This window comes from Ambystoma mexicanum, chromosome 13 (assembly GCF_040938575.1).
Source record: "Ambystoma mexicanum isolate Mex_15411 chromosome 13, UKY_AmexF1_1, whole genome shotgun sequence".
Lineage (NCBI taxonomy): Eukaryota > Metazoa > Chordata > Amphibia > Caudata > Ambystomatidae > Ambystoma > Ambystoma mexicanum.
In genome coordinates, this window is record NC_090938.1 from 832,580,117 (window position 1) to 832,606,276 (window position 26,160).

The window sequence follows — 26,160 nt, forward strand, 5'->3', positions numbered from 1 at the left end:
GATGAGAGAAACAGCTCCTGATGAAGAGACACTGTACCGAAAAGCATTGAGCCTACTCCATGGATCTCAAGAGACAAACTTTTTTGAAGTTGTTCTACTGTTCTCCAACTATTGTTGAATGTCATTCTTTCATTTAGTTATAGCGCCTTTCACCATTATGAGGAATATTATGGCCTCTAGGGGTGAGGTGGTGTTTAAGGCGATAGTTATGCGAGAAGCTACAGTTCAATTTTTTGTCATTGGAAGTAGCATCATTCTTACTGCAGAGGTGATGTGCAGTAATATTTGTGTTGTGCGTGTGCAGAGCATTTGGAGTGAAGCTGTGCCTTCCTCTACGTTGCAAAGGTGTGGCGTGCAATGGGAGAAATCTGTTTGCTGTAGAAACAACGACGACTAATTCCGGAGTTCCATCTATGTACAAGGAGCATTGCTGCATTTCACAGGTACTCTAAGTGCTCGATGAATGCGTAATACTCTCCCTCCTCTGTCAGGAGAAACTGCCACCCCCAGTTGCTTCTAGTGCGAAACAAGGAACCGGTTTCAGGATTATCTGCAGCAGCATGGACCACCATTCTGTGCTTTAGTTACCTGCCGTGCCAACCGTGAGCGAGGGGACGAGGTACCTCATGCTCCTACGACACAATCAGCGTGATTTTCCCAAGGTGCATCCAAGCCCATATAGGTGCAATACCTGGCCCACTGTCGGGGTTCGTTTTATGTAAAGGTTGCTGGAGTGACTACCAGAGTCCTGCATGTGTGTTTGGCATTCCGCAAGGAAGGTTGGAAGGGAAGATGGGGCTAGTAGCTGAGATGGGCATGAGGGTGCAGGGCAGGGGGGGCGGGGACTGCTGGCTGGTGTGGGAGAGGAGTGGGCGCAAGGGGTTGTGGTGGGGGGGGGGCAGCCAGGTTTTGAGGGCTTTCCTGAAGGACAGATGATCCTCAGAAGCAGAGGAAGCTCCAGAATGTGGGTGCGAGGATAGAAGCAGTCGCGCCTGCTAATATGGAGAACCTGAAAGGGACTACCAGAAGTGTGCAGAGCCAGATCTGAGCCTTCTGGAGGGGTTGTAGTGGGAGAGCTTGTTTTGGAGGAATTGCCGGCCTTCGTGGATTGCACAGTGGATAATGCACATGGCCTTGAAGGAGGACGTTCATCCTTCTTAACCATTGTCTTTAAACACTTGTGCACGAGCACGATATAAATAAAATATTTTATGTATTCTCGCAAATATTTAACAGTTGTTTTCAACTATAGAAGGTGTGCAGGGGACGGGCGAGGGCTTCTCTATTGGACACTGTGCTCACTTTGCATCCTCTTGGAGCAGTACAATGAGAGAACAGCAAGCTACGGGCATGCAACTTTGCAACGTTGTCTCAGATGGCCTTTAAGTGCATGGTTTCACATAAGTGACGGGTGTGCCACGATCCAGATTATTGCGTTTGTTCCAACAGAAAAAGCTTCAATTTAAAGTGTTTACTGGGAACCCCAAAGGAAAATCAAGTAGTGATAACCAAGCCTAAGTGGTAGTGGATAAAGGAACAGGGTAGGGGCAAGGGGCCCGAGGCCACTTTCTTCCCCATGCCAAGTTCAATGGGGCAGACAGGTCGGTTTGCTTATATGACCCCCGCCTGCTGCCTTAATTGAAGTAAACAGTCTGCAGCTGAAACTAGTTCATAGGAGGAACCAGAAGTAAGGTAGCCATTCACACATTCCTGAGAGGACCTGGCGGTTTCGACGCACAACATGGAATATTTTAAATGAATAAGAAACTATTTTGATAGAGAGGACCTGCTTGAGTTTTTAAAATCATGCCTGGTTATTGGGGAGCTTTCTACCGTGCATTTTACACATTTGTGAAAACTCTAAAAAGATGCAACGTAGGCGATCAGGATGCCCCATCACATGACATCTGTGAGGCAAACTCCAGGCAGAATACGGGCATTTGGATAAGCAAGCATGGTGTTGAATCAAATTCATATTTAGGAAAATCGTGTGGTGTAGGCACCAGAATCCCTGCCTTACCTTATCCACCTTGTGGTAGCGGATCAATCCATCAGGGCCAAGATAGAAGGTGGAATGAGCATCATAGCATCTGCAAAATAAAGCAGAGAGTCCGTAAAATGAGCCATCGCAAGATGCCATTGGGTCCACCAGCCCAAAACATGCATTACTCCCATGTCCTATCCCCTTTCCTCAATCCTGTATGGGCGTCCCTTTGCTAGGGACTGGAATGGAACCTTTTCCCCCAGAAAAATAACACCTCCCCACCCCACCCCTCCCCTTTAAATTTGTACACGCTGGGGAGCGACCCTGGGAGCATGCACTCCCCCCAACCCCTTCGCCACACCTCAGTTCTCTTTTCCACGTCGACTGGAGCAAACCGCTTTCACCAGCACTCCTGGGCGAGGCCTCGGAATTCCATGTGCTTTCCCTAATCTTTTGCTTTTTGTCATTTTTAGGCTTTGGGAACAGTCCTCCGGTACCCTAGTCGGTCCCTGGTCAAGGTCGGCCGTGGCTGGCTTCAGCAGGTGCCCGTCATGCAACAGTTCCTTTCCCACCTCAGATCTGCACACGCTCTGCCTCTGGTGCCTTGGGGAAGAACACAGAGGAGAAGGAAGAATACAGAGGAGAAGGCTGCGCAGCGCGCAACGCTCTCAGGGACCGGCTTGCGCAGCCGAGAAAGTTTTTCTCCAGGGCATTAAGAAATACATATGCGGGAAGACCAAGAAGTTACTATTCTCAAAAGCACCCAGCAGGGGCAACTCCTTCCCCGGGAAGCCTGCTGACAGGAGGTCAGTCAGACAATCGCACTAGCAGCAAGAACACCAAGGCTCTTGAAGCTACTGGCTTAACGGCAGAGGGATTTAAGGGCCCTACCGGTTCTGCCGCAAGGAGTCTACTGGCTCTGTTAAAGGACATTTGTACCGCGGACCATCACCACCGGAGTGGTCCCCTGGCGCACTGCCGGCTCTGAAAAAGGGAGGGAGGGCAAGTTAGTGGGAGAAAGCAGGAAAAGTGCAAGAGAGCAGTGATGTGCTGTTGGCGGCCTCAGCCCGGTGGGTCCGTTGGCTGGGCCTGGGGTGTTTGTGGCCGGTAGTCGTCGTGTACTGTTGTGGAAGTCTATGTGTGTTTTTGTTGTGGTGTTGCAATGTAGTGAAGTTTGTGCAGTTTGTTGTGCTGTATGTTTGTGGTTGCGTTTGGTTTGGAGTTTGAGAGGTGTGTGCAGAGGGGGGGAAATTGTTAGTGGAATTGGTTAGTTGGCATCTCTATCCTGAATTGAGGCGCTGGGCTTGTGTAGTCTCTCCTGATTCGCCACTGATCTGATCTGGGCCCATCTTGCATTCAATGTCCCTTACACATCTGTCCTCCACCTCACCAGCCTCCCTCACAACCCCACCTGTCCTCCCTTCCTACTCCTGCCAATGTCCACCACTCAGCTAGTGTGGTGATTGTCAGTATCTTGACAATTCAATTCACTTGGTACCTGGTGGCAACTAAGGGGAGGGGGGTGAGGTTGTTGGTGGGATTGTCTGGGGTAGTTGACTCCGTCTCCATGGGTGTCACCTGTGTTTGTCTATCTGGTGTCATCCGTCCTGGTACTGCGGGAGCTTCCCTGTCGGTTCTGGGGCTGTCAGTGTCCTTTCCACTTTAGCCATCCTTTTTCTCTGTTTTGGTTTTCAGTTTGACTCTGTGGTCTTGAAGAGCCAGGTTTTTAGTAATTTTCTGAATTTGCGGTGATCTTCCGTGTTGCTTATCTCTTTTGGGATGTTGTTCCAGCTTTTTGCGGCTAAGTGGTAGAAGGAGGTGCCTCCAAGTTTTTTTCTTAAGGTATGGTTTTAGTTCCGGCCGGATTTCGTTGCTGGATCGGAGGGGCCTCTTTGGTTTGTAGACTTATTTTCTTTGGAAGGAATTCTGCTCCTTGTCCTCTGATTGCCCTGTGCGTTATGCACATGGTTTTGAAGGTGATGTGATGTTTTACTGGGAGCCAGTGTAGTGTTTTTAGGGCAGGAGTGATGTGGTCTCTTCTGGATAGTTTGAGGAGTAGTCTGGCTGCCGCAGTTTGGATTTGTTGTAGTTTCTTCAGGAATTATTCTGGTATTCCGAGGTAGAGGCTGTTTGCATAGTCTATTCTTGACATGATGTGGGCGACGATAGTGAGTGTTTTGTGCGTGAAGGAGAGGAAAGGTAGGATTCTTGTTGCCGTGTGGAAACATTTCTTCACTGTTGCGTTTATTTGTGGTTGTAAGGTTAGGGCGATGTCCATCAGAACTCCCAGATTCTTTACTACCTTAGATGGTGTTGGTGCGGTTACCATTTCCGTTGGCCATGTGATGGCGGTTTCGTTCCCTTTGTCTTTGGATATGATCATGATTTCGGTCTTTCCTGGGTTGATTTTCAGATTGTTCGTATTCATCCAGTTGAAGACTTCTTTCATACAGTCGATTAGAGTTGAGTGATCAGCTTAGTTGTCTTTGATTTTGTAGATGATTGGAGTGTCATCGGCGTAGTTGTAGTAATGTATTTTTTGAAGATTCTGATTACCGGAGTCTGGTAGATGGTGAAATATAGTGTGATGGTGAGGATCCTTGTGGTACTCCACAGTCGTTAACTCGTGGAGTGGATTTGAAGGGAAGGGTTTAATCCATACAGTTTCTGTTCTGTCTGCTAGGAATGATTTAGTCCAGAGTAGTGCTGTGTCTGTTATGCCTATGTCTTCTAGTCTTTTGGTCAGGGTGTCATGGCTAACTGTCAAAGGCTGCAGAGAAGTCGAGTAGAATAAGGGCTGAGGTTGTGTTTGAGTCTGCGTTAGTTTTAAGGTCATCCCAGATGGAAAGTAGTGCTGTTTCCGTTCCTCTTGCTGGTCTGAAACCGACTTGAGCTTGGTCTAGCAGGTGGTGTTTTTCTGTGCGCTCTTGGGTACGTTTATATACGTAGGTTTCCAGGAGTTTTGCCAGGTAGGGAATGTTTGAGATTGGCCTGTAGTTGGAGGTCTTCTACGTCGCCACTTGTGTTTTTTAGAAGTGGCTAGATATAGGCTGATTTGAAGGTCATCGGTACAATCCCTGTTGCTAGTGATAGATTTAGAAGGTTTCTGTAGTATTCTGCTGGCGTTCCTTGTGCGAGGATTGATTTGTAGATGTTCAGGGACAGGGATCCATGGGTGATCCAGCTTTCTTGCTGCGTTTTACCAGCATTGTGAATGCCTCTGCTGAAATTTCAGGAAAGTTTTTGAGTTTGTGCTGTGGTTCTGTGTTAGATTCGTTTGGTTGTATGTTGTTTGGTTGGTCTCTTTTGCATGGTTTGTCGGATGTCATTGATTTTTTTTCTTGAAATGGTCTGCCAGGTCGTTGCAAAGGTTCTCGGAGGGGGCTGGGGTGTTATCACAGCCTGGTGGGTTTCTCATCTCTTTAACGATGTTAAACATTTCTTTATGTGTGTTGGTAGCATTGGTGATTGTCATCATAATGCCTTCTCTTCGCCTTTTGAATTTTCTTCTTGTGTGCGCGGATTTGTTTTTGGAACAGCGTTTTTTTATCTTGATTGTATTCTTTCCTCCATTCCAGTTCCATCTTTTTGTTTTCCTTTTTCATGGTGTTTAATAGTGGTGTGAACCATTTTGCCATTGCTCTTTTTTGATGGGGTGAATTGTTTTTCTGGGGTGATCTTATTTATTGTGTCTGCAATCCATTTGTGTAGGAGTTCCGCTTTCCCGTCTAGGGTCAGCTAGCTCTAGTTCTGTAGTTGTGGGTTTGGTTAATTCCAGTTGTTCGAATAAGTTGCTTTCTTTGACGCGTTTCCAGTTTCTTTTGGTGTTGGTTGCGAGTTTAGGAGGTTGGATGCGTGCTTGGGTTGGCAAGGTGATCATGAATGGGAGGATGAGGTGGTTGCTCCACAGTATTTGTATCGGAGGTGCCGTGGTGATGTGTCCTGCCGAGTGTGTTGCCCCTTTTACTAGTTGTCAGTTTCATGGTGGCGAGTTGTTCAGTGAGTTATGGGAGTTGGTGTGACTGTCTTCAAACCAAATGTTGAAGTCCCCCAGGATGATTAGGTGTTCGTGGTTGATGATGGCCAAGTTGGCGATGGCTTCTATGAAGTGGTCAACGAAGGTTGCATCATGTCGGTGGTCTGTACACCAGGATGAATGTGATGTTGGTTTTTGGACTTGTTAGGTGTATTACCATGGTTTAGCAGTTGAGGATGTTGAGTGGTTCGTCTGTTTTTAACTTCAGGTGTTCTTTGAATGCTATTGCGAGGCCTCCTTTTTTGTTTTTCCTGTTTATTTGAAGGCATTTGAAGTCAGTTGGAAGGCAGCTTTGACTGTGATTTTGTAGTTGTCCTCCACCCATGTTTCTGTGATGAACAGGATGTCAATGCCGTTGTCATCGAGTAGGTCGTAGATCTCTGTTGAGTGTTTGGACATGGATCTTGCGTTTATTAGATTGCAGTGGAATTTGGAGGTGTTTGGTTTGGACTTTCTTGTTGAGTTTGTCTTATCGGTGTTGAGGTTTCCTTCCTGGTCGATCACTTGTTGGACTGTAGGTTTCGGGGTGTCGGCGTCTTCAAAGTACCTGGTACCGGGACACATCCCGAGGGGCTCAGCTCTGCTACCGGGCAAGCGCCAGAGGAGGTGATTACACTAGCGCAGACAGCACTACAGGCCCCATGTCCGAGGGCCAACTTCCTACCAGGCCCACGCCGGAGGTGCAGGGTATGTCATCCAAGGTCACACGTGCGGAAGGCACGGACAAAATGGCAGCGCGCAGACAAGATGGTGCTCAGGACAGAAGCTCACCAACAGGATGGACCGCAAGGGCGCGAGCCTATGGCCAAGGCAGACTGGGGTCCTACAGCGGTCACGTGGGCCACTTCATACCCCACATTTACGGGTCAAGCACAGTACCATGAGGGCATGTACTCGCGATATGGGGGCAGACAACAGGCCTTTACCCCACCTCAGCTGGTGCCAGATTGCACCCAGCCTGCGAGTGATGTTTTTGACTCTTATGCGGTCTCCACAGATGGGGTATATCCTTAAGGGCATAAAGGTGATGCTGCCGCCGACACCGCCACCTCAGCCAGTTCCTGCGCAGTCTGTACCACCACCACCATTGCCTCCGGTAGTCCCGGTTGCAATACCTAAACCTCCTGTTCCAGCACCTGGGCCTTCTCTAGCAGCAGAACTAACACCTGCGGACCCAGGGGCCCCTTCTAACACAGCTAACCAACAAGACACAGATGAGATCACTCGTTTGGACTGATCATTATCTCCTATCCCTAGAAATGAATGTCAACAACCTAGAACCTAAGAAATCCGCTACTGCACCTTCCTGTCTTAACTAGGAACAAACGCAACATTACAGCCGAGGCTATAATACCTCTGGTAACCCCAATACTTAATACAATACCAGCCACAAATGACCTGAATCTGTTGGTTGATACTTATAATAATTATGACCAAAGCTATAGACACTACTGCCCCGCTACAACTGTACAAAGGCAAACCTAGAGCACACTTGAACTCCTGGTTCACCCCTGAATTTAAACTATTACGCACAGAAAAAAGAAAACTTGACACTTGGAAAATAACCCCTTCTACAGAAAACAAAATTAAACCAACCAATACTACTGCCACATATAAAAGTGAGATACTCCGCACCAAAAAAGAAACCTTCAACGTCAGAATAAAGCAGGCAGGCTCCAGCACGAAAGAATTTTTTTTAACATCTTAAGAGAATTGGAAAACCCTAATCCACCGGCAGATACTTGCACCAAGGATAAACCTTGGTGCACTAGCATCCAACTGCTGGGAAAGATACAAGGGCTAGATAAGGGCTCTATAACCCTCTCGGACCATGCCCCTCTATGGTTGGACGTGACTCTCCCAGGGAGGAAGAGCGGGCTATGGAAATGGAGACTACCGCAGGAGTTGATCCATGACCCTGTTGCAGGGGAGGCCATAAGGGAAATGATAGAGGAATACTTCATACAAAACGACACAGGGGAGGTAGCAATGAGCGCAGTCTGGGATGCGTTTAAAGCAGTCTTGAGGGGGAAGATGATAGCGATGAAAATCTCGAGATAAACAAAGGGATCGGTGGGAAAAAGAGCTGGAAAAAACAATTGAGGCGATCCAAGAGAAATTGACGATTCAACCCACAAAGATATTAAAAAAATCACTGAAACATACACAAGGCCAACTAGAGATGCTACGTACGAAGGGCGCAGAAAGGAATCTACTCTATCTGAAACAGAGATATTATATAAGAGCGAACAAAGCAGACAGACTCCTGGCGCGACAATTGAGGGCGAAACAAAAAGAAACAACGATTAAGGCCATATGCGATGCGAAAGGGGTCATTCAAACCTCTACGCACGACATGGGGGAAACACTGAGGCAATATTATCAAACGCTCTACTCCACAGAACACCCCGATATAAACGCCCAAACATCATACTTAAGAGGCCCTAAAGATCCCGAAAATCTCAGAAGAAGACAAACAATCACTAGAGACCCCTATCAGTGAAGAGGAAGTCAATAAAGCCATACAAGGACTCCCAAGTAACAAAGCTCCAGGCCCGGACGGGTTCACGGCCCCATTTTATAAAAAATATGCAGACATATTGACTCTGATCCTAACAAAACTCCTAAACTCCTTCAAGGACACCGGTAACGTGACCCCCACAATGAATGAAGCGAAGGTGCTGGTGTTCCACAAACCAGGCAAAGATCCAATTAACCCCGCATCATACAGACCAATCTCCCTAATCAACCTAGATGCAAAAATATATACGAAAATCCTGGCAACAAGGTTATCCCCGCTCCTCCCTAAACTGATAAGTGAGGATCAATCAGGCTTCATTCCCGGCAGGCAAACCCACTATAACACCAGGAGGCTATCCCATCTGGTCGAAAAAATATGGATAACCCACACCCCAGAGATACTACTGTCAGTAGACGCCGAGAAGGCTTTCGATAGAGTGGAGTGGTCAATACGGTTTAGGGTTCAGGAATCCATTGGGTTTGGGGAACAATATATTGCGAGTATCAGAGCAAACTATAATTCCCCCATCAAGTAGAATAGCCATTAATGGCGAGCTTACTGGCAAGGTAACGATAACGAGAGGAACGAAACAGGGTTGCCCCCTATCACCACTATTGTACGCTCTCTTCTTAGAACCCCTCCTAATTAAAATTCGGGAGTCAATACACATCAAAGGGATAGAAATGGCGGGTCAGCAACACAAAGTAATTGCGTATGCGGACGATATGCTAATAACCATAGAAGACCCTGAATCCACTTTATCGGCTACAGTTAGAGAACTAGAAAACTATGGGGCCATCTCTGGCCTAAAAATAAATAGAAAAAAATCAGAGATCCTCATCCTGGCAGGGGATAGAACGAACATAGAAAGGGAGGCAAAAAAAACTGGACCTCAAGATAGAACAGAAAGGTATTAAATATCTGGGAATAAATGTACCCCCAAAAATAGAACAATTCTACGGGGAAAACTACCCGTCACTAATTACAAACATCTGAAGGGAATTAAATAGATGGAACCCACTACAGATATCCTGGTGGGGTAGAATACAATCAATTAAGATGACCATCCTCCCAAAAGTACTATATTATTTTCAGGCGCTCCCGGTGGGGGTCCCAGACACGTTCTTCAAAACCTTAAAAATGGTATCGTCCTTCATATGGAAAGGGAAAACACCGAGAATTGCCAGGATGATCCTCACGGCCCCAATCAGAGAAGGAGGAATGGCGCTCCCCCATTTTAGAAAATATTACCAGGCAGCACAGCTTAAAGTTCTGAGGGAGTGGGTGGGGGAGGATCCGCAACAGATATGGGCCAAACAAGACAGAGCAGTAGCAAGGACCCCACTGGTAGAACTTCTCTGGAAACAGAGGCAGCACAGGCAAGAAAATCTAAGGCTAAGCGAAATTATGAAAACTACGCTGGAAGCATGGGATAGCCAAACAAAAAAAGGCATAATGACCACGGCAATTGGACCCTTTACACCCATCTGTAGAAACCCACTATTTCCACCGGGGATGGAACAAGGGGCATATGACATCTGGGAGAAGGCGGGCATTACTAAAATAGGCGAGATGTTTGTGGACAAGGAAATCGTCTCCCTGGAGTCGTGCTTGGCAGGTACGAAAATCCCTAAAAGCGATAGATATAGATATGAACAACTAAAGCACTGGCTAAACTCTCCAATAATCACTGAGGCAGCAACCAGGGACCTTACAGGGTTCGAAACATACATCATATCCAACACGGGGGAAAAAAGTGGGTATGAACTCTATACAAATACATAAACTCACAAGGGGAAAGCATTAAATGGTCATACAGAATAAAATGGGGCAGAACACTGGGGGTGGAACCAACGGATAAACAATGGGAGGACCTATGGAAACAGATCCCCAGAATGACCCGTTCGGCATAAACTAGGGAGATGTGGGTCAAAGTTATGACACAGTGGCACTACACTACAGAGAGGCTCCAGTCAATGTACCCCAACACATCCAACCACTGCTGGAGAGGATGTGACGAAGTGGGAACATGGAGACACATATGGCAGGACTGTAAAGGCATTAGACCCTTCTGGGAAGAAGTGAAAAACGTGATGGGCAAAATATTCCCGGATGTGGGGTTGATGGGGGAGGAAGTGTGGCTCTGTGGAATCAGACGATACAGCAAGGCAATACAGCAAAACGCAATGGAGATCTTTCATGGGACTACTCATAGCAGCTTGGACCACCATTGCACAGAACTGGAAAAATAAAAATACCCCACTGACCTACACCTGGCTACAGAAAGTATGGGCCCATATAACAATGGAGAAAATTACTCACAAACTTCAAGGAACAGGAGACAAATTTGTAAAAGAATGGGAAGGGACCCTGCAATACCTCCAGTCAGACTTCATGGAACAATGGTGCCCCCATAACATAAAAATCTCAGACATATTCAACGCATAACAGGATCCCTGGACAAAATGACTCCATCCGACCCGTGGGGAGGGAGGGGGGAGGGGGAAGGAATGTTATAAGATTCAAAGTTAAATTTTTTTTGTTTGTTTCTTTTTCATGTAATATCTATGTAAAACTAATAAATACAAGTTTAAAAAAAAAAATGCTCTCTCCAACAACATCACAGGGCTCCAAGCCAAAATAGTTGACAAACGTCTCCAACTTACTTCCGACAACCCTACTGGCCCAATCCCGCCCAATCCCCGCCCTCGACCACATACCTCAACTCTGGATTCAAATTTAACAATGTATCCGTACCGGAGGTACAAAAAATAATAGCATCTCTAAAACCTAACTGCAACGGTGACAGTTGCCCAGCTCAGATCATAAAAGATGCAGCCAGAGATTTATCTCCTTTTATTACCAAACTAATAGTTTCATTCGCTAGTAACTCCGTCCCAAGTAACCTGAAACAACCTTGGGTTCTCCCATTACTCAAGAAACAAATAGATCCGTCCATACCCACAAACTATAAACCAATCACCACAGTCCCTTTCTTATTGAAAATCCTAGATAGTCTTGAATTTGCAAGTATGCAACTCTATCTAGAGAACAATCAACTGTTAGGAACCCGTCAATCTGGGTTCAGACCCCTACACGGAACGGAAACGGCCCTTCTGGACTTCAAAAGCCAGATCGATGAAATAAGAGACAAAAGGTAGAGTTGCCATCCTACTTATCGGCTGCCTTTTACCTGGTTGACCATAAAATATTATACAACCACCTGTCACTGGCAGCACACTTCTCCAACTCTGCCGTCATGTGGATTCAATCTTTCCTCGAGAACAGAACTATGCAGGTCTTCTCACCCACAGCTGCAGCCGATCCAATCCTCATCACCTGTGGTGTCCCACTAGGCTCCTGCGTCTCGCCCACTTTGTACGATATCTTTACAAAGCCCCTATTCGACAAATTGGACCGTCTGGGTGTCAACCACACTAACGATGCAGATGACAAAGTTAGGAGTATCTGGGTGTCAGGCACCTACAACACCGATGTCTGTCGGATCAACAAAGTCTACACCATCATTCAGGCATGGATGACCACACATGGCCTCTGCCTGAATGATGATAAAACTGAGTTGCTCTGAGTCGGCTTTCCCAACAACCTACAGAAACAGTCCCAACTACAATAGCACCCTCATCGATGGGAACAACATACCCATTGCCAAAGATGTAAAAACCCTGGGTTTCTACCTCGGTACCAACACCAATCTCACTAAACAGGTTAATATGACTGCCTCAGCCACTGCCTACACTGCAAACTAATGAGGGCCTGCAGACCCCTACTGTTCCATAACTGCTGCATCCTACTGGCCAGAGCACTTATACAGTCCAAACTGGACTATTGCAATCGTCTATACCTAGGCGCCAACAAATCCATAATCAAATCAACAAGATACTGGTTCTGCAAAATAATGCACTTAGAGCTGCACTAAACATACCTAGAAGAGAACACATTGCAGCAACCATAAAGTCCTACACATGGCTCCCTATACAAGAAAGAACTGACTTAAACACCATCTTCCTTACCTTCAAAGCTTTCAATCATCAAGCCCCACCACCTTATCCCTCAAAATTGTCAACCAGAATCCCAAGACCTACCAACCCATCCTGCCTGGTAGTGCCCAGGTACAACCGAAAAAGAGCAGGCGGTACTAGTTTCCCCGGTTCTAGCTGCACAATTATGGAATACTCTTCCGCAGGACATCACAACCATTCAAACCTTTGAAAAATTCAAAGGTCACGTCATCACTTGGTTACTGAACTAACTCTGATCTTACACCTGACACCACTCTGTATTCCCCCCTAACTTACATAGACATCTTGCACCATCTCAGATCGCTTCATTTGTTCTTATGTTACTGTACTCATTATCTGTACTCTGCCTTTTAGAACTATCATGCAACCATTGTATAATTTGTATCATGTAACCACATCCTTACCTAAAGCACCCAGATACCTCTGGGTCAGGCACGCTATATAAATAAAACAAACAGGACACACCTTCTTTGGCTAGGGCATTTCACGATAGGATCATTTGCCTGGCTGATTACCTGGGCATACCTCAGCCCCAGGAGCTGCCGGAGTCAGGGGGTACTAGTGGAAGTACTCACCATCAAAGCAGAATCCAGATCTGGCATCCCGTTGCAGAAGGACATGGGATCTCCCTCCAAATCCCTGCTTCGAGAACCTGCTCACTCGCAGAAGGTTGGAGGTTGATGAGCGGAGGGCTCGGGAGGGACAGTATTTAGGAAGGCAATGTTGAAGTTAAGTAGGTCCCATGCCCCAGAAAGCCTTGTGGACAATGTAGCGGGTGTTGAATTTGATCCGTGGAGCCACTGGAGTGATTTCAGTGCCGGAGAGATGCAGTCCCTGGGCTTGAGCCAAGGACAAGTATCGCGGTTCTGTTCTGGATGAGTTGCAGAGGGTGCAGGGAAGAAGCAGGGAGGTTGAGGAAGAGGCTGTTGCAGTAGTCCAGCCTAGAGAGCCAGGGCTCTGGAGACAGTGAACCGCTGGCGGAAAGGGAGAAAAGGTAGAGTGCCTCTGAGGAGGTGTAGTTGATAGTTAAGACTTTTTTGAGATGCCAGATATGTGAGAGTAGAATGAGAGGGTGGAGTTGAAGATGGCGCCAAGGTTTTTGACCTCACCGGTGGGGGTGGGTGCGGGGCCAAGGGAGACCAGCCAGAGTGAGAGGGGGAAAGGGGAGGCAGGGGTCCCAATGCAAACAGTATCAGTTTTACTGGCATTGAGACAAAGGGGATTTGCAGAGCACCATGACTGGATAGACAGTCATGGTAGGAGTGAGGAGGAGGCAGCGGCTGAGGGTAGCCTGAAGGATAGTTGCGTGTCATCCACGTAACACTGGAAATTAGAGGTGAAAGTGGCAATCACACGTGCCAGGGTGGCCATGTAGACATTGAAAAACCAGGGGGATAGGTTAGAACCCTGGGGAACGCCACAGGTTGAGAGGGTGATAGTCGAGAGAAAGGCACCAAGTTTGACCTGGGATGGGCGGTTGGAGAGAAAAGCGGTTAACCGGGCCAGAGATTGACCGGTGATTCTCAGGGTGTCATGAAGCCATGAAATCAGGACGTTATGTTTAACCGTGTCAAAAGCGGAGGATAGATGAATGAGGACAGGCGGAGTGTTAGTGTCAAGATTCCAGAGCAGGTCTTCACATGTGTTCAGAAGAGCAGTTTCCGTGCCTCAGGATGCTCTGAAGCCAAACTAACGGTTGTGGAAACAACAGATTGATTCTGTGTGGAGATTTAGGTGCGAGATAACCAGCTTCTCCAGGAATTTGCCCAGGAAAAGAGTGATAGCGATCAGGCGGTAGTTTGACGGAATGGAGGGGGTCAGCAGAGAGTTTCTTGAGAAAAGGGTGTACAAGGGAGTGCTTGAGAGCAGTTGGGAAAACTCCAGTGGAAAAGGAGAGGTTGCAGAGGAGTCAATGGTGTCCTTGATGGTTTTGGAAAGGCAAGGGTCCACTTACTTGGATGAGGCCTTCATAGACCGGACTTGTCTGGCGACCTCAGGTGTGACACGAGAGAGAGAGAGTGTAAGTTGTAGTGAGGCCAAGGGAGGCACAGGTGCTGGTGTGTGCAGTGGTGTGTGGGGGAAGGGAGGAGAAGATATCTTGGATTTTTGTGGTGAAGTGTGCAGAGGTCCTGGGTGGGAGTGACAGAGGGGGAGGCAGCTGCATGATTGGCCAGTTCCTTGCAGACTTTGAAAAGTTCATCCGGGTTTGATGCCGCAGAGATACGGCCTTGAATAAAAACACTTTTCTTGGAGCGGATGCAGAGTCGATATTGCCTTTGAAGGAGGCTGCAGGCCATTTTGTCAGATGGTCCATCCGATGAATTCCATTTCCGCTCAGCTGCCCTACACTTGCGTTTAAGGGCAGCCAGGTCGGAGTCATACCAAGAGTTGCACTTTTTGGAAGGCTTCAGTCTGACCCTCCTGACAGGGGCAAGAATATCAAGAGTGTTGTAGATAGGGAGATTAAGGGCTGTGTCAGGGTGGAGTCAGCCACAGTACAGGGAGGAGGAGAGTAGGTGGAGGCAAAGGCAGCCACGGTCACATTTTTCATGGGTCTGGTGACCTTGAAGCCGAGTGGCTGTGCCGGGTGAGTTGCTGTCAGAGGAGAGGAGAGCGTCAGGTGAGTTGATAGAAGAGAGTGGTCGCGCCAAGAGAGAGGTAGTGAGAGGGATAGAGTGTGGGAGGTCAGTGGAAATTAGAGCATCCATTGTGTGACTTGCAGTGTGCGTGGGGCCAGAGGGTAGAAAAGAGAGGGGGAGAGAGAGAGTCACATAGGTTGCAGAAAGGTCCTGATGAGTCAGGGGAGTCCAGAAGGATGTTGAGGTCACCCAGCAGGAGAGGAGAAGGAGAGCAGAGAGGAGGCTAGGATGGCCCATTCAGAAAGTTAGAGAGTGGCTGTCCAAGAGGCTGATAGATGGTGGCCATGAGGAGAGAGAAATTAGGAGAGAGTGAGAGCTTGCAGACTAAGCACTCGTAGGAGGAGTAGGCCTGAGCAGGGATAGACCCGTATCCAGTCAGGGAAGATCTACTCCACCACCTGCCTTCTTTAGCCTGAGCGCAGAATGGATTTTGTAGACTTCAGGGAGAAGAGTGGCAAAGCTAGTGACAGAGCTATCCTTGAACCATGTCTCAGTAATTGAGAGCACATCAAGATCCATGAGCTCGAGGAGGTTGCAGATATCGGTTGAGTGTTTTACAGCAGAGCGAGTTAAGGGTGGCAATGGGGAGCAGCCGTCTACACCAAGTGGGCCGGGATAGTAGTGGGTGGAGGAGGAGTCCAGGCCGACAAGGGGAGCCGGGACAGTAGTACAAGGCCCAGGAGCCTGTACAGAGGAAAGCATAGTGGGCAAAGGGGCCTCTGTAGAGGTAGAGAAAGGCATAGTAGGCAAGTGAGCCTGGCCAGAGGGGGAGGTAAGATTAGCAAGGCGAGGGAAGAGCCTGTTGAAGAGAAGAAGGTTGGGTTGATGACCCTGAACCATGATAGTTGAGTTAAAATAGACATTAATGAGGACTCTGGAAATAGCTAGGAGGTCAAGGAGAACCTCCCAGCGAGTGCCACTATTAATGGGAGAAGAAGCGATAGAAGAGAGAAAGCTGACCATGTAGTGAGTCCATAGATCAGGCGAGTTAATGAAGAAGAGAATGTCAGTGACAGTATCTCTGGTGGAAGCCGTGACGCAGGTGTCTGCAATAGGAATGCCTGGGTTTGAGCCCAGAGTGTCTTTCTTAGGATATGTGATAGTGAAGCAGTTGAGAGAGACAGCGAAATGGTAGGCAGAAGTGGAGGGTGGTGTGGGGGAGGAGGTGTCACTTGCAAGGTTGAGCACTGACACTTGTAGGTGGAGGGGGGCAGAGGGAGGTGCGCCTTGTGGGAACACAAACAGCTGCAAAGCACAGCTAAAATCACCTCTCTAAACAGGGCACGTAAATGCAGCAACACTAGACAGGCTAAATTTGACTTTAATACAGGGCAGGTGACAAATTCAGTTACTGGCAGGGCTAGATAAGATAAAGAGCAGATCAGATAAAATGAGAGTTCGCCCGGTGTAGGGGTATGGTGGGCAGGGGGGAATTGTGAAGGTAGTGAAAGGCGCTGACCTTCAGAAGATTGTTCGGAAGTCCATTTCCTGCCGTGGGTCCAGGGAACCTGGTGGTTTCCTCGGCCTCCACATGTATGTGGGGGGGTGTAGGAGAGGACCATCTGACCCGGACAGGGAGCAGATAGGGCCTTAGAAAGTGGGCCGTTGAGTTGGGAGCCGGCTAAAGCCTGCCGGTCCCCAATAGGCCACTTTAGCTAGCCCAGTGCCAAATCACAATGCAGGGAGACAAAGTCGGGTAGCCTTTGTAAGGAGAGGAAAGGCGGCAGCCATTTATACAAGTGCACAGAATAGAAGTAAAAACCAGCACACGGGCCAAAGATCACTGGGCAACGGGAAAAGAGGCCCAGTGAGAAACGGGCAAAATTCAGATCAATCGCCTTTCCCAATAAAGACCTTTCGTATTCATGCAGCTTCACCCAGAGGAAACCACGAGAAAGATTGCTCTAAATCAGCTGGTCAGTCAACAATCTACCTGTGTTGCAACAGCCAGAAAAAAAGCACGGCATCCAGGTGTGCATTCAGGTGGTAGGAGGGAGGGAGCACATGCACAGTAGGCTCCGGTGAAGATGCAGGCAACTTCCAGAAGTCTCAGCTCTACCCTACAGAAACACTGGTGTTCTTGGGGCTGCTGTGGGATACTCAGAAGCAGGTGTTCCCCCCCCCCCCCCCCACAAAGGAGAAAGTGGCAGCAATCAAATCCTCTGTGGCTCACTTCCTCAGCAGAACAACTTCTCACCCATCTAACGCCCCACCCAGACACCAGTCACTATACCCTTCCCCCACTAGCGCACCTATGCTAGGGGCTCACTTGGCTTCCCAAATCGGACCACTACCCCTTTATATGGCATGCCAAACACTGGCCTGCCCCACCAGCGCCCCGAACACCAGTACCATTAAACTCTCAATGCCAAGACACCTCCCGGAATCCAGCTCTGTCCCACCGCCGACACGCTTCCTCCCACCTTGCTAAACTCCCTAACCCACCCAAATGCAGTTAAGATGCCCCCAGTTCCACCCTACCGCTAAGACGGCTCTTAACCACTTACACCATTACACTGAAACTTGCCATCCTTTCCTGCCAGCCAGCCACCGGAAACCAGAGACCGACCTCGCACACTGAGATCAGTAGAGACTCCCACTCTACTTCAACCCCATCCACCTCCAGAAGGAATACATTACTCACCTACCGAGCCACCAACATTCACACCGAGACAACCAAATACCCTAGCGTCACAAAGAACAGGCCCCCACATTCCTTGTGCAGCACCCCGCCCAACTACGTATCCTAATTCACGCACCTTCACCTACTCAGGCCATCGTCATGCCTCTCAGCGGCACCCAAACCCATCTATGCGAGCAAGCAGACTCAGATCCTAGTGATCCAGGGAGCAATCATCAACACCAGATCACTCCCCGCACATGCACTCGACATTACAGACAGTCACCACCCATAACCTCGACTTCATAGCAATCATGGAAACCTGGCTACATGCGGCAGCAGGCCCTGCTCTCCCACTTGCTGTCCCAGAAAATTACAAAATTCTCAGAACCGACAGACCTCTGGCAAAATGAGGGGGGTAGCTATCATTGCAAAAAACTCCCTTAACATTAGAAAAATTCCAAACACTTTGCTACACGCAGGTGAAGTTCTCAGCAAAACTCGCCTTTTAACCCAGCACCACATTGAGCATCCACCTTATCTACAGACTGCCTGGCCCCCGTACTATCATTTGAGGACGATGTATCCCAACTCGTATCAATCAACACCAAACCTAGCTCCCAAACACTTCTCCTGGGCGACTTCAACCCAGGCCTGAATGACCCCTTGGACAAGAATGCGCTCTCCCTTGCCAAGGCCATCTCAGCACTAGGTTTTTTGCACTGCATCCAGAACCCTACACATACAAAAGGCTGCATCCTCGACTGGTTGGCTGGCCTAAACTGCAATACCGACATAACGTCTAATGCCCTTTGTCCATGGTCAGACCACCACCTTATCACCTTAAACATCACTAAGAATGCCAAGCCGACCAACCTCCCTATGGTAGCACCATCGGCCCTATCCAGAAACAAAAGAAACATCACGGCTAATAAGATACTACCTATGATGCACCCAATCCTAACATAGCAAGACATAGGTACCAATGACCCCTCCATGATGGTAGAACTCTGCAACAAAACAGTTCTCGCAGCCATTGACAAACTGGTCCCCTCTCCATGCATAAAGCCAGATCAACAGCGCATATCAACTCGTGGTTCACGCCAACCATCCACGTTTTGAGGAGTTCTAAGAACTGCCGAAGCTAACTGGATAAAATCTCCTAGCAAACTCAACAAAACTAAATTTGCTAGCGTAGCCCACAAATACAAACAGGCTATCATACAAACTAAAAGCTCATCTTATAACGAGAGAATAACCAACAACAAATCGGGAACCAAGGAACTCTTCGCTATACTGAGAGAATTGGAGTCCCTGGTACCTCCAGCTGAATCTGTAATAAAGACAATTTGGTGCACTACCATCCAGAAAGCACTCTCCGACAAAATTGAGCTACTTCAAAGCAAAATTGAATCCAAAAGGTCCACCATCCAACAGGACCAATGACCTTACCAAACTGATGCCCCTGTCCAACAGTACTATACACTTAATTCGAATTCTCCACGGTCTTGAATGAGGAAGTCCTTAAAATCATCACAAGCCTAAAACCTTCAAGCTGTCAACGCAACCCTTGCCCAGCAATGATAATCAAGGATTGTGCCGCGAACGTACTCCATTCATTACAAGCCTAATTAACGCCTCATATGAAAACAGTACTGTCCCCACCAACCTAAAAATGCATGGGTTCTCCCGCTGTTAAAAAAGCCTTCACCTCGACCAATATACCAACCAACTACCGGCCTATTACCACAGTGCCCTTTTTACACAAAAATACTGGATAGAGTAGCGTTATCTCCAGATACAAAACCACTTGGAAATCAAACTCATTGGCCTGTGCCAATCCGGCTTCCGCCCTAGATATGGGACGGAAACCGCTCTCCTAGATCTGAAAATGCAAATGGATGGTTTCATAGACAAAAGGCAAACTAGCCCTGCTCCTCCTACTCTACCTCGCTACAGCATTTGGTCTGGTTGATCATAAAATGTTGTGCAATCATTTAGCATCAGCAGCCCACTTCTCACCTAAAGCCATCCAATGCATACAATCTTTCCTCACTAACAGAACAATGAGATTCTTCTCCACGAGCACAGCAGCCCAACCCAGTCCAGTCACTTGTGGCGAAGCACAAGGCTCATGTGTCTCCCCAACCCTCTACACATTTTTTTTACATTTTTTTATTTACTTGTTTTAATTGAACTAGAATTTCTACAAGATTCAATGTCAGTTTAATCTTTACCACCATGGAGAAGTTGCAACAAATTAGGAAGTTTCTTTATTGAATTTAGTTCATGTCCCCAAGTGTTCCAGCTGTAATGATTAAAAAATGTTTTAAACTGCAATCACCCAGGCTGTTTTTGTTCCACTCATTAGGCAAGACCGCCATGCCTCCTTGTCGTAGGTGCAAAAAGCATAAAAAATAGATTCAAGGAACGTCGCACATGCTGTGACAGTTCCTTGGCATACCAGTAGCAGATGCCTTATTGTTTCATGTGAGACTTTGCTTGTCTACAAAAACGGCATTAACTCGAGACCGATTTGTTCCTTAGTGCCAAGATCTCATTCATTTTTTTGGCAAATTTAGACATATTCTTAAGTATCTTGGTTGTAGCCGCTTATCTGGAAATTTTTCTAAGTAAGTTGCCATTTGATTTAGCTTTTTAATGCTTGTCGGCCAAAATCTTGTGAGCTTGCATTTAGCAACTTGTTCCAGTGTGTTGATCCAGTCAAGTTCTGACTGCTTTTTTGATTTTCATTGGAGTATTCACCAATTCATCTCTTGTTGTGTTTAGAGTTTCTTGCCCCCCTCATCTCTTTCCTTAAGATGTTGAAGATTTCTGGGCTTGCGGATTGATTACTTTCCAGTATAGCATTATGGTGTTACGAGCTACCATTGCGCCCAGCGATATTAGGCTCAGTTCAGATCGGATCAGCGCAACTGGTGTTGACTGGGGTAGATTCAGGACTTTGCACCAAAAAAGGCCTTCAAATTTGGGCCAGAGATCTTCAGGTAAGTAGGGCATCGCTTCGGTTCCATAAATTAATCCTGGTACTAACTTGGTTCTGTAGTAGTTCAAGGCTGGTACGAAAGAAAAACGGCCGTATTTCCCCATCTACCGCTTTAGTCTGCACTATCATTGCTTTTGTTTTCTCATACAGAATTTTTTTTATCGGGAGCTCTTTTGGACTGTTGCTCAGCGTTATTCCTAGATACTTGAAGCTCTTGACCCTTTTCCAAGTGAACTCCATCTGCAAACCATTTTAGTTCTGTTTTTTTAAAGCCATTATCTTTGTTTTCGTTTTATTGAGTTCTAAGTTGTTTTCTCTGATGAAGGTTGCCAAATTGGTTAGTTTTCTTTGGAGGCCCATGGCCGTTTGATCCATTATGATAATATCAGCGTACAATAATCGTGATATTTTAACTTCAACCAAGGTCGGAGGAAAAGCTCTTACTTTTTGCTCTTCAATCTTCCAATCCACTGTTTAGAAGTTATACAAAGCGGGAGCCAGGGGGCATTCTTGTTTTACTTCCCAGGCTGTGATGATAGTTTCTAACAGATGGCCGTATCGGCTCAATTTGACCCGCATTGTTGTATCTGTATATAGGGCCTTTATTGGAGCCAGTACTGATCCAGTACATTTCCGAGTCTCCAGTTTTTGCCATAGTATTTCTCGGTTGACCTGGTCAAAGGCTTGAACCAGGTCAACGAATACCATGAAAGTGCGGGGGCTCCCTTCCATCACTTTGGCCTTCAAGGTGTTCAGCAAGAGGATGTTAACAGGTGTTCCTGTGTCCTTCACAAAACCCGTCTGAAACGGGTCATTGCATCCTGCCTCTTTTGACCATTCTTGGAAGTTATCCAAAGCAAATGACGCAAAGATTTTCCCAATAGTGTACAATAGGACGATAGTGTTGTGGATTATCTTTTGCACCCCTTTTAAAAGAAATTGGCACTAAATTCGTGTTTTCCAAGAAGCTGGTATCGATCTTGTTTTGACACAGTTTTGGAAAACTTTGCTGATGAACGGGGCCCAGAACTCATGGTGTTTCAGGTCGAGGTTTGTAACCCTGTCTGGGCTTGGCGCTCTAGATCGGTTTAGTTTCTTAATCTTTACTAGGATTGATTCAGTGTCATATGCGATCTTCCAATCGTCATCTTCAAGATGTTCTGTCTGGACTTCATTACCTTCTATTTTTTTATACAAGGCTGTGAAGTGGTAGGTCCATTTCCTTTCACCCACGTTGTTCTGGAGTGTGTCGTTGGTCTCCTTTCCAGTTGAATTTATTAGGGACCAAAATGTGCCTATATTCTTGCTACAACGGCTTTGTAGCATGGCTTGGGAATCTTCTTGATGCAGAGAGATTATATGGTTTCGCACCCAGTTTCTGTATTTACTTACAGAATCCTTAGCTTTATCTTTTAGCTCAGCCAAGTAGTTTCATTTCGTGAGCCTTATTGCTTGTCGAACCAGCCTTCTTTTATCTACAAGTTGTTGATTATAGATGTGGATTGTTGGTTTTGATATTTGCCGATTTCTGGTTGATTTCCGGCAAAAGGCTAATGGTTTGTAGTCAATTTTTGGAGTGTGGTCTGATCTGTCTAGACGACTGCTCCTCCGGTATTGTCTTGTTAGGTCGGATGATTGCTGCTTCCGTTAACCCAAGTCTGGTATCACCTTTGCTACTTTCCAGATCAATTGACATCATAGGTTGGTACAGATGTGGCGCTTTCCAAGTTGTAATCAGCATATTGTTGTCACTATTTCTTGTTAGCTGAATGTCGAAGCTCTGTAATAGAGGTACAAATTCTCTCGACACAGATATGATCTATAGTTCCACCATGTCCATCATGTTCCCAGGTTGGGATATGGGGCTTGTTTTCATCTTTTATCCAGTGCTGGTTGTGTAGATCATTCGATTTCATCAAGGCCGACCATCTACATCTCTCCATGGCAGCTGCTGATCCTATTGAGTTAAGGTTTGGGTTCCCTATCTATGAACAGACTGCGTTTAGGTCGCCACATGTGTTTTACTGGATGTAGCTCGTACGCATTGTCTATTAGTTTCCCCATCGTTTTAAAAAAAAAAAAGCCCTTGTGGATTCCAGTACATATTTACAAACCTCATGTTGTCCATCAACTTTTCATTGTTCTTTGTACTAGGCCTTTGCCAAGCCACCAAAGAGGCTTGAATGAATTTTGTGCTCGGTAGCGATGTCAGATGGAGGCCACTACTGGATCGAAAGGATGTTAGCAGGCCTGACATTGGGCGCCCTTTAAGACCCTTATATGCTGCAGAAAATTCTAGATCATAGCCATCCAAACCTGGTTTAATTTGCAGCCAGGTTTCTTGAAGGCTTATCACGTCGAAGTCGCCCAAGTTTATATCACTTTGTGACGTCAGATGGCCGAATCCTCTGGTGTTCCAAGAAGCCAAGGACAGTTGGTTTAGTCCTTGGTTCTTCGTGTGAGTCGACCGATTGCTTATGCGGCTTCTTCTTGATGGCTAGAGACTTCAGCAGTCAGAGCTGTAGAGATCGACGACCATTTGGTTGGGTCGTCTTCGTTCTAAGGTTTACTTGGTTTATTGGTGGTAGTTTTTTTGCAGTGTTTTCCTCTCCAATCGCTTGATCAAAGGTTACTTTTAGAGTTGGCACTGGGCCATTTGGCTGTCTTTGTAAGTCCTTGAAGTCTGCAAATTCCTCCCACTCCCTTGAGTTTGGGGATTTTGATCTTCCATTTCTTCTACAATAAACAGCCTATTCCTTCCTCTCTCTGGGTGGGCTTCTCTTTGGTGATTTTCTGATCTGTATTCTCTTTGTGTTTGTTATGGCGCAAGTTATGTTCAGTCTGCAAAACTGGGGCATACCGATCTTCTCGTCCTCAATATCTTGGCACTCCGTTTCTCAGCAGATCTCGCGCAAGTCCTAGGTCTTCCTGAATACACCTCTATATCATGATGTCTATAACTAGACTGCGAGTCACTGCCAGTCAGTAATTCGCTGAGATCATAGCCTAGGATTAAAAGTTTCTCAGTTGCCTTCCTCAGCATATGTACTGCAGTGGGCGATTCAATGTGAAGATAGGAACAATCGCCCTTTTTGTCCAGGTTCTACGATTTCTAAATCTTCAGTTCGCAAATGTCTCAGGCATGGTATATGAGTGAATAGTTTCAATATTGTCCTTCTGTTTAGGATCAGACGGTCTTCGCGGTCCAGCACACACGTACCAGTTTGAAGATACTCCTGGGCAAGGTGTTTTCTGCTTTCTTCCGGTACGGTGCTTTGTTTATACCATTGCCCTCTTTCCGAGATCTTTGTTCTGAGGTATATTTTGCTCTTGGTCTAGATCTCTCTCCTGAGGATCTATGCCGGTAGCTGTACCTAGATTTCTCTTGATGTACTGGAGATGCATCTCTCGAGCTTTGGTGACTGTCTAGCTTTGGTAGATTTTAGCTGGTCTCTTTGAATCGTCTGATAAATAATTGTTGGAGGATTTTTGGTCTCCAACTCTCTGTTGAGTCTCTTGCTTCCTCTGATCGATGTTCCACATCCTTTTCGTTTTTTCCTCCATCGTTAAGAAATGTTTAGTTGGGCGTTCCAGTGTAAGCCTTTTCATCCTCAGTTCGTCTGATAGATCTCTGTCCCAATGACTATCTGCTTTTCTTTTCTGGCATCCCAAGCTGTTCAATTCAGATTAACTGTATGGAGACTCATGTCCAGTAGATCAACGGCGTCTTCCGATTCTTCCGTCAAATCGGATGAGTCGTAAGCTTTCCTTTTTTCCTTTGGTGTTCCACCTTTCTCTGTTATGATCTGAGTGGAGTCTGTCCTTTTTTCTTTAATTTTAAGAAGTACTACCCTTCTTTCCTTGACTCCTTTGTCAATCGGATGGGCATTTGTACTAGGTCTCGACTCCTTATTTAGTTTTTTCCTTGGATCGCTTTCTGGTGCGAGGGGTGGTTTCACTGCAAATATTCCAAACGAAGTTGGCTTGGCATCTTTTTTCTCAAGTCTTTGGGAGTTTTCTTGCACTTGATTTGAGGGTGAATCTTTCTGAATGTTGATCTGGGAGGCCTGAGATATGCAACTATTTCCTTTACTGTCTCTTACCGTCTGCTTTTGAGTGACTGCGCTAGTTTTGGAATTGGAGGTTTGTAAAATGGTTTGTCTCGCCACAATTTGAGCCGTGGGTATTGTCAGATCGACAATTGTTTCACCCATCATCTGAATTACAGCTTGATCCTTTAATGTAATTTCAATTGAGCGTCAACTGAACAGGTTTTCTTTCCTGGTTGCTTTGGTTATGCTCTTGCAGATTGGAACTCCAGTTCAAGGTAACTGTAGTGTAATCCCTTTTATTTGGAATTACCTTTGTTTTGGCCATTATATATCCTTCCAGGTATATAAGCCTTGTATAAATCAGCACCATCATACAAGTATGGTCTTTTAAAGTTTCACTGAGGACTTCATAAAGCTTAGAAAAGGGGGCCAATGCTATAGTAACCGTTGACATGATTGTTAACAGATCCAGTTTTTTATTTGGGGATTCCTTTGATGCTGTTTGAGATATTTCTCTTAAGTGTCTGTTATGTGAGGAGTAATCGTGGCAGACCCGTGTGTTGGTGTTAGTTCTATGTTGGTCATAAGGCTAGCGGCCGCTGGTCTGTAGTCCACCGCTCTGCCCCCAAGTCGACATTTCTTTCATTCCTATGGTTTGTCTGGGAATGTGGATAGTTGGAGCTCGGCCCGCCTCCTTTGGTATCTGATGAGAATCTTCTTTGTGGCATATGGCCTGAGCTGGCGTTTCTGGGTGTTCAGCCTCTACTGTTGTGGTTTCAGCGACCACCTTTGGACTTTTATTCACTTTATTTGAATAGTTCTCAGGTTCCGCTTCTAGGTTTCTAGACCCAGAAGTCGCTGGCATCGTATTCCAGCTATTCAGGGCCAGTTTGCCAAAATGCCATCTTACTGCTGCTGGTTTTCCAGATCGTTGGGCTATTTTTCCCCACTTTGTGCTTGGATCCTTTCTGTAGTTTTTGGGACCTTTTCAAATTGGTCTTCTTAGGCTTGTAGAATTTCTGCGTCTGATATTTCCCCTACTCCTTCATTAACGGGGCAAAGCTTTTTCTTAAAAAAGTCCACCACGGTATTGACGGGCAGGGGTGAGGAACAGTTCACTTCTTTTCTGACAGTTTGAAAGGACGTCTTAGCTCAGGGGGTTTTCGTCCCTGGTGTTCTCCGTTTCCTTGCAGTCAACCGCGGGTTCGCATTGATTATTATTATTATTATTATTATTATTATTATTAGGTGGACCCGCGCG

General features: G+C 46.6%; 1 protein-coding gene across 1 annotated transcript in view; it reads right to left on the reverse strand.

Moving 5' to 3' along the window:
* Positions 1-26,160, reverse strand: part of C13H6orf136 (chromosome 13 C6orf136 homolog) — a 201,843-nt gene that overhangs the window by 74,099 nt on the left and 101,584 nt on the right. The window contains exon 5 of the mRNA XM_069635325.1: positions 2,021-2,090. Coding sequence (XP_069491426.1) covers positions 2,021-2,090 — 70 coding nt within the window. The remainder of the gene's footprint in view (positions 1-2,020; positions 2,091-26,160) is intronic.